At 37.5% G+C, this 13,026-nt stretch overlaps 1 protein-coding gene across 3 annotated transcripts in view; it reads right to left on the bottom strand.

Annotated features, from left to right (window-relative positions):
* EPC1 (enhancer of polycomb homolog 1) overlaps positions 1-13,026 on the bottom strand; it is a 94,043-nt gene that overhangs the window by 1,161 nt on the left and 79,856 nt on the right. For 2 of the 3 annotated variants that reach the window (XM_079913095.1, XM_079913093.1), the window contains exons 8-14: positions 12,853-12,942; positions 12,621-12,769; positions 10,692-11,044; positions 2,779-2,897; positions 2,612-2,698; positions 1,638-1,779; positions 1,165-1,528 (exon numbers count right to left, since the gene is read on the bottom strand). In XM_079913095.1, the coding sequence (XP_079769221.1) occupies positions 1,165-1,528; positions 1,638-1,779; positions 2,612-2,698; positions 2,779-2,897; positions 10,692-11,044; positions 12,621-12,769; positions 12,853-12,942 (1,304 nt within the window). The remainder of the gene's footprint in view (positions 1-1,164; positions 1,529-1,637; positions 1,780-2,611; positions 2,699-2,778; positions 2,898-10,691; positions 11,045-12,620; positions 12,770-12,852; positions 12,943-13,026) is intronic. The other variant, XM_079913094.1, reaches the window with a different exon arrangement.

Raw genomic sequence — 13,026 nt, 5'->3', positions numbered from 1 at the left:
TAGTTGTTTGGCTAGCTATGACTAGACCCAGAATATTAAGAATGGATAAGCACTGAGCAGATGTGACTACCACATAAGTTCAGAAGCAGAAGGGATGCACGGGTCCAGAAACCAATAGCTGCAGTCTGTTGCTACGAAGCCTGCTCCTGCCCTGGGCCACTGCCAGCTGAGGAAGTCTATGCGTCAGAGCAGCAGCCAAGACGCCTCACAGTCTGGCCGCCAACCACTCCAACCTCTACCACTAATCTTCCCAAATCTCTAGACAAACTAGGTTACTTGGTAACCTCTGAAACACATACGTATTTCCCGAACTCTTTTCTTCCTCCCTTCTGCCCAGCCAAGATGAAATCTGATTTTTTTTTTTTGGTAGAACATTCCCAGAATATCCCTGGTGTAAAAAATATCTCTTATATGGAAATTACAGCCACACTCTATACGTGCTAATTTGACAAGTGTATTATATTTTGTGATACCTCTAGAACGATTTTTACCTATTACTTACAATTAATATTATTTAACTTTTCACACTTTTATGCTCATCTTCTAACTCAACTGAAATCTCCTGTCTTTCTCTTTTTGTTTCCCCTCAAGTAGACAGCAAGATTTTAATTCCCGTTAATATTTAAAACAGAATAGAGCCTGAGCAAACATTCTAAACTGTCTACTGAAACCTAAGAAAACAAGTTAGCATAGAAAATAACGGTCTGATTAAAAGTTGACCCGGCATGAATACTGTAACCCTTCACATTATTTACACTATTAAGAGAGGCTTAATTAGTGTACTAGCCATGGCGGGTTTTATCACTTCTATGTGAGAAGCTGTGGAAGAAATCATAAGCAAGAGAAACATTCTAAAGAGAACTCCTTCGATCCAAAGGTGAAATAAAGAGTGAGACTATTATAAGCTCTTATTATACTAAGTCATGTCCCAATCATACATGCAATATTCACTATACTCCCTTGAAAGTTCAAATTCTCAGCAATATTGAATTACAACATTTTATCTGTTTAGTTCTTACATAAATAAGGAATTCTCATCTATACATTTTTAATGTATATAAGGAAAAGAGCAAAAAACACAAAGAAATAAGTAGAGAGCAATGCCACAGAATTTAAGTCAGATTTCATATTTTTCAAACACTTTGGGTTTAAATAACTACTCACCGTGGAACTGCATCTACGGCGGATGAAGACGGGACCTTGGAAACTTGACAGTTTGCTGCGGCAGCCAGCTTTAAGGCAGACGATGGGACAGCACTTAAAGTCCTAGGTATGTGTCGTGCGTTTATGGGGGCAAGAGAGTTTACAGTGGCGACTGATGAAGGTACAGTTAATCGGATGTTGTTCCCAATCAGAACCTGAGTTGTTGCAGAACTGGCAGCAGTCACTGGGTGACTCGGTGCACTGTGGGAACCCGCCGTCTGCGTCGCGTTCGCAGGCTGTAGCAAAGCTGGCCCTGCTGTCGACGGACTCGTGTGGACAAGTGCCGGGGGTGCAGTACTACTGAGGTGTAAGCCCTTGTATACTCCTAGGGAAAAGGAAAGAAGCAGCTGAACAACCGCAACTCTGCTCCTTGTTTACTATAGACATACGTTACAAACACTATCAAAACACCTCAAACGTCTTTATCCTTTTACCTGAGGCTGGAAGGACGCCATTCACCCCGATTCCAAGCACCACATCCTCCTTCATCTTGAATCCCATCAGTTGTTCTGATGTCACCAAAGCAGAAGCAGCAAATTGAGCACTGGCAGAATCCAAAGTCTTGGAAACAAAACCCTAAAAAGAAAATACAACACAAATCTAATCAGCATCACTTAGTCTCAAATTATTACTAAAGCTACACAGGTTACCAAAATCAGTCTGAATATAAATGAAAGTTGCAAACCACTGAAATATCTTCATCTCTCTGACAGGCATAAATTGGATTAATGTTCAAATCATCTTGTAACTCAAGGATTATGAATTTTGATCTTCTTATGTGACAATATATAATATGGAATTACCAAAATAAACCTTTTATAAGGTGGAAACAGTAAACCTCCAACACAAAGTGTTGGACACGAAATATGCTAGTAAAACATTTCAGTGATTTGCAATGAATGAGTCAATGAATGAATCAATTCATATAATCTGAATAAGTATGTAAAACTTCCTTCATCTAACTTACACATACATATACACACGTGACCAAAGGCACCTTTGGGACAGTAAGATAACTATCCCTTTGGAACAGAAGGAACAAAACATCACATTCTAACTCAGCCTAGAAATTAAGAAGCGTCTTGAATTTTTTTTAATGAATTTTTCCTCTAAGATGCTTAGAGACACGAATCTCAGCCTTTAGTTAAGCCTTAAATACGTTTAAGTGGCAAACATTTATCATGCTTTAAGTTCAAAAGTGATTTAATAGTAAAAGAGGTTATTTTAGCATAAATTTTAATAATAATTAAAACTCTCCACATAGAGAGCTGGGTGGGGTTGTATATTAAAGAGGTACATTCACAGACTACAGGTCAGGCTTGAAGACAGGGTCTTCATCTCATCTGACTATGCTTTTTAGTTTTACTTTTTAAAATAGGTAGCAGAGGGCAACAGCTTCTATACTCACCTGGAACGTTCTTTCTAAACCCTGTACAGAATGGCTATGATGTAGATTCAGGTGAAAGCCACTTTCCTGCTGGTTAGATGCAAGGCTCTATGACAACAGTTGGTAATTAGAGATGAACTCTGGTGGGAAACCATGAGGGATAATCATAAGACAGACAAATCCCTCACCTGTGACGTGGTGGTGGAGGAATTACTACTTGCTTGCTGTTGCTGAATTTGTGCAAGCTGCTGTTTCTGCATGAGTGCCAGCTGCTGCTGATGTTGCTGGTATTGTTCGGCTGTAAATGCTGAACATAAAATGAGAAAACACTTTACAAAAAGGCACAGCTATCGCATGCATCATACAGAACACGAAAACAAATTTTAGCATTTAAAAAAAATGTGCGCAGAATTAAAGCATTTTAGCATCCTGTTAAAGATCACTTCCGAATGAAAATTTCAGCATTTTTATAACCACACTTAACGAGAGTGGCTTGAGTTTAAAGAAAAACAAAATGAAACTTTCCGAGCTGCACATAGGAAAGAGAAGTGCTCACTTCCCAAGTTTCAAAACCATTACTTTTTGTAAGCTGTGACACTTGTGCTAGACAGTGTAAAAGGTAATACCAGCTTTTTTCATCCGCATTATTTGAAATTCAACTTTGCACTGAGCTTGAGAAGAAATCTGATAATCACCATTTAGTTTCTAGTTTATTCATACTACTGTCCCAATGCATTCAGATGATCCCTAGCAGTTCTGTGTAGAAATACTAATTGTTCTACATATTTTCTAATTTTAGTCATTACAAAAATTTCCTTCATATGAAATATAAGGTTGTTGGTTTATTACTTTTTTTTTTTTTAAAGAACCCATCCTTTAAGTTTAACAAGAAGAAAAGAGGCTCCAAAGGTTAATTTTCCCCACCCAATTAACCCACCTGGAAAAAATCCAGTCAATAAGAACGGAGATGTTTATGTTGGTTTACTGTACAGAATGATGTCTGAGGAAAGACACTGTGTTATGCTACTTATGTTTGTCTATGGAGAGCTCAGTTCTAAAAAAAACAAACAAAAAAATGTTCATTTATTACTCCCCCAAAAAGTGTGTGCAGTTTTTAAAAAGGAAACCTTTTTCTTTTTTTTTCCTTTTTTTTTTGCCAATTTAAAAAAAAGAAAAAAAAAAAGCACATACAATCACAACATCTGACTTTAAGGCTTCTTTTAAGAAGCCTGTGATGGTTGCGTAAGAACTATTTAAAACAGAAAAAAAAAGGGTTATCATGCATCCCTGGGTACTAGGGAATCTATAAATCATGCATATTTCCTCAATCTAAAGTTTAATGTTTTCAAAATACTGTCAGCTAATTTGTTGTCTTTAGTTAAAGACATTTTGAAAATTTCTTTAGAGTATTACTTCATCAAGTTTTGCAATTTTCACTTATAACTCATAAGAATCTTTATCCCCCAGGATACAGCTTCTGCCTAGGACACCTACAAAATGCTTAGATAGATGTTAAGTAGAAATTCTACCACGTTTTGAACGCATCAGAAAACTGTGAAATAATGTTTAAGGAAACCTCAGAAGTTACTAGTGTTTACACAGGCTTTTCTACTTGCGCTGAACTCATTTCTTGGGTTACAAAGGCAAAAAATAATTTCTTGTTGGAAAAATTCTACTTTTCATTTTCTTATTTTGGGTGTTACAAATCTGTTTAGTTGATATATGTCCTTTGATGAGTTTCTCTTCCTACTATGTTTGCAATTCTCAGATCTGAATTCTACCGGAAAAAGCTTTTATTGATAATAGGATAATCCCTAAATACTGACATAAACTTTCTGTCAACGTGACCATTTCCATATAACAGAAACGTGTTAAACCAGAACTTGAAAAAAAAAAAAAAAAAGCTGCCCTGAAAGAGTGATTATAATTAAAATAATATCTCTATGTTGGAAAAAAATCCATAAAAGCAACTGTTTAAAACTAAAGATCCTTAATTTATTAGACAGGTTCGCTAATATGTTTCTGTGATTTCTACTTTAATTTCCTAAGCTTAAGTGCGTTGCCTAAACCTTGAATTTCCTGGTAGGAGATAATTAATAAACTTAAAAAAGAAGAAGAAAAAAGGACCATTTCTGGAAGGTCACGTCATTACACATCTAGAAAACAATAATTTAGCATTCACTGTAAAGATCTATATACAAAACTCCATTTATATGAATGAAAATATTCTTTTGCAGAATTCTGCTGGTATTTGTTTTAATTTAAACATTGGCAATATTAAATTGGAAATCGATTTGAATAAAGTTTCCCAATATTTCTTCCCAATTTAAATCAACATTTCAGTCCTCAGTCTCTGAGGGTTTTGTGAATTTCACTTTTTTTTTAACAACTGTTAACTTCCTCCAAATACAGATTTAGAAATAAAAATGCAACTGACATTTTAGATCACTAACGCTCATTGAGATCCCTATGTTAGCCTATTTCTTACATATCTCTATACTCCAGAGTCTAGTTATAAAAATTTCCCCTGGCCATTTCTGATAGATGTTCTAGAAGAAATGCACAGAGTAACATAAGCTAGAAGTGATGGTAATAAAAACCATGGGTCTAGGGGCCAAGAGATCTTGATTTTTCTTTCATTCTCAGCTCTGTCATAACTGGCTGAGTTCACCTGAGCAAGTTATTTAATCATTTGGGGCTCAGTATGTTCATCTGAAATACACGAGATTAAATTAGGTCATCATTAAGGTCCTTTTCAAGCCATGAGATGCTAAGATTTTATACTTCTTCTGAGAAATAAAATTCCAATCCAAAAGGCTGTATGAATGAGTAGGAAAGCTTGGACAAAGGTAAGGCAGTAAATTTGGGCAAATAAAATCTGAGCTGGGTTTTGCACTATTACTTACCCAGGAAACTGAGCAAAGTCTAACCAAATGCTAAGTGGAAATAAACAAAAATGAGCATATTTCCCTGTATCTCTATCAAGGTAAAGTTTTTAGGTTGTATGTCTACCTCCAGATATTGTGTGGTAGTCAAGTTTGCAATTCACATAAAGATGGACAAGGTGGTTTTGTGGACAGATCACCAGACCTAGAATCAGAATCATTTCAAAGGACCAAAAAATTTTAGATCAGGAGGGATTCTTGGTGATTTCCTTCTATAATCTCACACTAGAGATGAAGAAACTTTCATCCGAGGTCACAAAGATATTTAGTAGTGGAAGGGGAAATAAAGCTACCCCCAAACCAATGAGATTTTAAATATAAAAAGAAATAGACAAAAGTTTGTTTCAGATTTAATATGATTTACAAAAAATAATCAAACTTTTTAGGTACCAACAGTGTGCATCATGCTTTAAAAGAAATCTCATCTATAGAGCATCTGACAGACAGGGGTCTAGGGAGCGGAGCAGAGTCACGGGAGGGACAAGATTAAAAGCTGAGAACAGGGAAGGAGCACGACAGGACTTCAAATATCTGGAGGACACTATGATGTGGGAGAGCAAGAAAACGCACTCAGTGTGCTTCCAAGGGCAAACAGGACCTGCGGATTTAAATTTAAGGAGGCAGCTTTTGCTCGATATATGGACAAACTTTCTAAACAAGACTCCCAACTGCAGAATAACCTGATCTAGAAAGTTGCTGAATTTTAATCTGTCCCTAGAGGTGCCGAGGCAGAGGCCAGAAACCACCGCTCTGTGGGTAGCCTCTAACAATCCTCTGGGGTAGGAATTTAGATGAAATAATCTAAAACTTTACGAGTCCACGTCCTATGCAAGGACCTATCATGCAGTAGGTACACCAGCGCCAGGAATGGCCTAGTGCTCAGCCTGCTGGCCTTTAAGTCACATTCCTGTAGCTGGAGCAGATCAATGGAATGACCGGGGGCGGCAGGGCTGTGGGGGGAGGAAGGTGACAGGTACTTAGGAAAAAGTAAACAATTTGAAAATTCGGTTTGAGAAGATGGATTCTAGATTACCAAAATGTATATTTTGTTAAAAAAAAAAAACCAACAAACCCAAACACCTGCTTTAAAAGATACTCCTCAATTAGAAATTTCTCTGAGCAGTACACAGGTAGAAAATTATTTTAATACAGGAGAGAAGGGTAACTATAAAGAAATAAACATAAGCTGAAATGACTCCAGACAGTATTACAGTACGACCGCCTCATCAGTAAGCCTGAACTGACAGACTGGAGGTTCGTGAGCACGTATCAGTTACCTAAAACAGCCAATCTGAAAACAAAAGTTTGTTGTAATTCATATGATGGCAAAACACGACCAAACCTGAATTCATTTGGCTGCAAACATCTTGAATGTGAGGTTATTTGTGGTCAAACTTTCCACTGAGTGTGACTATTCTCGCACTTCACTACACAACTGTAGAACTATTAATGTATTTCACTATGGGTGTTACTCCAGAATCTGCTGAGGAAGTAATTCTGAGTTTTGAAACACATCCAGGTAAGGATAAGGTCCCACAAATCTACAAAATCTAACAATGAAAATATTCAGTGTTCAAATCTAGAGCTCCTTTTTTACCGTAATATTAAAATTTTATGCTAACTAATAAGGACCTACTATAGAGCACAGGGAACTCTTCTCAATACTCTGTAATGACCTATATGGGAAAAGAATCTAAAAAAGAATAGATAGGGGCTTCCCTGGTGGCGCAGTGGTTGAGAGTCTGCCTGCTGATGCAGGGGACACGGGTTCGTGCCCTGGTCCGGGAAGATCCCACATGCCGTGGAGCGGCTGGGCCCGTGAGCCATGGCCACTGAGCCTGCGTGTCCGGAGCCTGTGCTCCGCAACGGGAGAGGCCACGGCAGTGAGAGGCCCGCGTACCGCAAAAAAAAAAAAAAAAAAAAAGAGTAGATATATGTATATGTATAACTGAGTCACTTTGCTGTACAGCAGAAACTAACAAAACATTGTTAATCAACTATACACTCCAATAAAAATGTTTTAAAAATTTATGCTACAAATAGAAGTAAACCGCACTGCTGAGTAAGCTACAGATGTTGAGACTTATTAGAACCTATCATTCTTGCTACAATTTCTTATTGACTTATGAAAATAATCCAAATCTATACTGTAGATATGGGAGTTTGGGAAAATGACTTAAAATGCTGATGAAATTTCACTGGGAACTAGGAATTCAAATCCTGAACATATAATAGTTTTAAAATCACTTTTCTGGGGAAAAAAAAAATCACTTTTCTGTTTTCAGTCTTTCTGAATTACAGAGTCCTTCCTAATTATGAAAAAAGGTATTAATTCTGAATCTGATATCCCCTCAAACACATGCAAATGAATACTTAGTCACTGAACAAACACTAAGCTTTCAAAGATTTTTTTAATAAAGTTTTTTTTTCCTTTTCTCTTTTGGCTGCACCACCCAGCTTGTGGGATTTTACTTCCCCGAGCAGGGATTGAACCCGGGCCCTCGGTAGGGAGAGAGTGCGAAGTCCTAACCACTGAACCGCCTGGGAATTCCCCAAAGATATTTTTGTAGATAAAAAAAAAATACAAAAATGTATTTGGAAACTGTCCAAATCACATATTAACTAAAGATTATTTAAAATACACAATTTATCCTTATGTACTAAAATCCAGTCCTAAAAATTCTAACACTGTGTCATTCTGCTGTACAGTACCCAGAGGCCCAAGCACTCTAGCACTGACTAACCAGGCTACTGGTCTGACTGCATAACTCTGCAAAATGGTCAAGACAGGGAAGCAAGCAAAAAAGACTCCAAGCAGCAGCTGACACAGAGGCTACGAAAGCTGGCGTGTTAGAACTCAGGCCTTTACCAAAAACATGGCTCCTGACGGCCTCATTAGAATTTCCTATTTCAAAGTGAGAACAGGCCCTTATAGAGGCTTATTTATTAGAAAAGGGACAATCAGTCCAGAGGGCATCACTATGTCACAGCATACACATAAATATTAATATTTAAAACAATGATAGAATAATCAAAAATGGCTAAATCAAAACCCACATATTTGGCTTAGGCGGCAGGCAAGTATATCAGCTGACTCGTAGGTCATATAATGACTGGTTAAGTTCTAAAGTCAGTGTGGTAAAAATTAAGCCTTAAAAATTCCTTTAGCGTGTACCACGACGGGTCCATCTCCTCCTTTCAACAAGCCCGACACAGCCGCGTTTCCTCTGGCATCACGCTAGATCAGAGTTTCTGTGGCTGAATGCCAGACGGAGCAGTTTGGTTTGTATCTGGGGGCTACACCAAATGAAAAAAAAAAATCTTTAAAACTACAATTACATCGACAAGATGAGATGCTTAACAGAGCGAGGCAGCAATGCAGGCACTGACGCTGCAAGAGGAACAGTAATAGACTCACTTCTCCCGCTGCCAGCGTGGCTCACTCTTTTAGTTCAACTCTATTTAGAATCCTGTATAATATCTGAACTGCTAAAATTTTAATTTTTTCCCCAGGGGCCTATAGCTGAATTCCCTTAAGTTAAAGCTACACATGATATGAGTCCACTGTTACATACTTTATAGAGCACAAAGAGAAAAGCTTTAGGTTTCTGGAATATCCACAAACATGAAAGAATGAAGCACTACCCTAAAGCAACCTGCAGGTATCTATTCTCTAACTATACAGGAAGATCTGGTAAAATTTAAGGGAAAATTGAAAACAATTAGATGCAACAGGAAAAAATTGATAAACCCATTTAATTTTATCACATATACAGGGGAAGGAAATGATTAAAAAGAAAATTATACGGTTATTAAAGATTTTTTTCAGCTACACTTTTGGTAATACTACTGTTCCATGTTCACCTTTTAATATTCTTCGGCAAACACAAATCAAGTAAGTTTTACAGTATCAACGCTTACTTAGGTAGTATGGCAAACAATTTACATTAAAAAAAAATCACTGTAAGAGCCTTAGGATAGTTAGATGACTTTATTTTAAGAGGTGGAGAAGACGAATTGACAGAACAAGCCAATTTTCTACGTCTAGTCTCAAAAGAATTTTAAACAACTGAAAAATCTTTATCAGGGAAACATATTATAAGTTTATACTATTAAAATCTCTACACTCACACCAATATATATCCTCCTTCATACTGAAAAATTCATTTTGATTTTTAAGACTATAAAAGCAGAGAGAAACTGACTCTTCATGATATAGACTCTGAAATTAATGGGATTATAAATAATCTGTTAGGTAGGCCTCAGACTAAGTTAGATTATCTTCTACTTGATTTCTGAAATGTTATTATTTTTCTTATGAGTTGAACGACTTCCGCTCCGCAGAAGTACTTTATTTCTAACCACAAAGTAAATTAGTTTATGGAACCTTTTCTGAAGGTCTTCAAGAATAAGAAGCACATTTTCATATTTATTAGGTTTAACTGTAGCCTTACCAGATAATTAGGGGGACAGAATAAACATCTTTATAAAAATCTGTATGACAATTTTAACAGTGAATTTCTATAATCTACAAGCCTCAAACAACAGATATTTGCTTTAAAACAGAAAACTAAACTTTGAAGAATATTTTAAGTAGATGGCATTTATTTTAGACACATTTCACAATGTAGGCCTAATGCTAAAGTAGGTATTACCTGAAAATGTTTCCAAAATTATTAAAATAATCCTTACACAAACGTTGTTCTTTGAAAAATTAGCTTCCCTCTTACAAGTTATTCTGAATGAATGTGTAAGCACAGAAAGCTTGTATATCTATCGACTTGCTGGCTTACTTTAAAGCAGTCTAAGTAAAAGACCAGAAAAGTGTCCAAATATAAAACACTATCAACTTATGGTCCATTTTCTTTTTTTATTATTTGAAACATAATAGTTGGGTCTTGGTTGGCAGTTCACAAAGTATATCCAGGAAACAAATGTTATATGTTAAATAGCAGTAAACATCTTACGTATGTGGAAATGTTTAAATGAAGACACACGTACAATCAGGACTCAAATAAATACTTAAACCTTGATTTTTAACAAGTTCTATTTTAAGAGAAAAGGACTTTTAGCTGTAAGTATAATAGACCACATATTCCAAAAACTGATGAACCCGGTGCTTCTACAGAAACGCACGTCGTAACGAATGAACATACCAAAGTGCGCTGAGCCACTGCCGCTTTTACTCTGCGCAGAGGCGCTGCATGTCTGGGTCCCGGGCTGTGCTGCTCCTGTTCGACTTACACTCCGATACCATTTTCTACAGGAGACTCCATCACTGTCACTGTCACGTAGGGATGGTGTCCGAGGCCTAAAATGCCGCCATCTACATGATTTGATATTGACTAGTATCTGACTGAGGTCTTTAGAGAAAGATTTGTCCGAGGTATTTGTTTCTGAGGTATTGGCAATCTGATTGACTGGAGAATGTTGTGGTGAGGAAAGCATTTCCAAATCCAGATGGCGAAACATGCTGTCATAGTCCGAGTGAGCTCTGTCCAGTAAGACCCTGTTAAAAATAAGGCACAAACAGACATGTAAAACAGCTACTCCCCCAAGTCCCCCAAAGCCACCTCATACTGAACATTTAAGAGCTATAAATTTGATTACTTCGTTATTTGGCCCTATGGGCTAAAATCTCAATTTCTGTTAAGGTTCTTTCACTTTATAATGATTCGATTAAAGAAGAAAGTAATCCGCCTTAGAGAATAAGGTATACGACCCATCTTACACAGCTGGAGTCTTCTAACAGTTCTACATTTGGTTTTACTGCATACAAGCGAATTTGACTTTTCACTTCCATTACAAAGCACCAAAACATTCATGAAATATTGCTAACATATCTGTTCTTTATTTAAGCAAAAACTTCATTTTTTTTTTTTCGAGGGGGTGGGTAGGAGAAAAGCAGTACAAGGTATGTGATCTTTGGATATTTTACGCTATTAAAATTTTTTATAGACAAAATATTTGAAGCTACCACTCGAGAGGATATATTTTCATTTTATTTATATAAACCTTATAAATGATTCCATCTTAGGATGTTAACACTGACTCATGCTAGTATCAAATAAAATATAGCCAATGTAGAGAATTTTCACTACTATGATGTAAACATAATGATGGGGTTGAAAAAGCGCTTAATAAAATGTATTTTAGTGACTGGATAATTCTAAACTAACGGTGAAGTGATAATAACTGCAATCAAGATTCAAAAATGAGAGCTTCCCTGGTGGCGCAGTGGTTGAGTCCGCCTGCCAATGTAGGGGATGCGGGTTTGTGTCCCAGTCCGGGAAGATCCCACATGCCGCGGAGCAGCTGGGCCCATGAGCCATGGCCTCTGAGCCTGTGTGTCTGGAGCCTGTGCTCCGCAACGGGAGAGGCCACAACCGTGAGAGGCCCACGTACCGCAAAAAAAAAAACCAAAAAACAAAAAAAAAGATTCAAAAATGAAAGAAATGTGTATAAGTCATTAACTGACTGTAAATCATACCCTTAGCTTTCTTCCTCAAAGCACCTTGATGATTTACCTGTTTTGCCTTTTAATTTTTTTTCACTAATATTATACGAGTGCCTTTCTTTTCCTTCCCTTTCATGTGTTCTGCAACTCCTCCCCCCTCCCACACACAACTTCACACATAAAGGCACCCAGAGTATGAAGGGCTCTATCAGGTCTAAACAAAGATCAGGTCCTGCATGGGCCCTGGAGCCTCTCCACTGGCGAGTTAACTCAGTGTACCAGTTATATGACACTTCTGAGCTTATTTAATCCTTTTTCTCAATATCTCTCAGAACTCCTAAAACGATTTTTTGTAATCCTGATTTACACTTGCCTTCATCTATCTCGGAGGCTTTCGATCTTGGGAAGAAAAGCAGATCCGTTAGGGAACCATTAGTTATGCATTAAAAGCTACGGTTGTATAAGAAACAGGTAACAAAGTGGTGAAGTATCTCAGTCAAAAAAATCAGTTAAGAATAGCAGACAGGAACAAAACGAGCTCTTTAGAAGGACCACCTCACTTTAAGCTTTAGATCCCATTGCCCACCATCTAAAACATCCCTCTGCTAGGAACACAGAAGCGCCTTACCTTCCACCGCGCCCAACCCGTCTTCGTGCAAATCCGATACACCTCTGGGGCACGGTCAGGGTGGTCAAGCAGTAGCGGTATCGCACATCCCCTAATCCTCCGTCGCTAGGACTAGTCCAAGGCCAGTTGCCAGTTTGGTCTAAGTGAGGCTTAAAAAGGAAAATCTGGATTATTTTTTTTTGTCAGCTCCAGGTGAACAGTCTGTTACTTAAAAAGAGAGCCCGAAACTTACAGCATAGTACTGACAGCCTGCCTTCCTACGGAAAGCAAAAGGACCATCGGGGTCATTCTCTTCCTCAGCTTCCGAAGAGCCAGACAGAACCTTTAAATAAAAGGAAGTGCGTCAGAACATGTGCCTTCCCACATTCCTCGTGTGTGTTCATGAGAAATCAGAAATGTTTACACT

This window comes from Stenella coeruleoalba, assembly GCF_951394435.1.
Source record: "Stenella coeruleoalba genome assembly, chromosome: 2".
NCBI classification, from domain to species: Eukaryota; Metazoa; Chordata; class Mammalia; order Artiodactyla; family Delphinidae; genus Stenella; species Stenella coeruleoalba.
The sequence above is the reverse complement of the archived record's forward strand: the minus strand, read 5'-3'. Positions and strand labels throughout refer to the sequence as shown.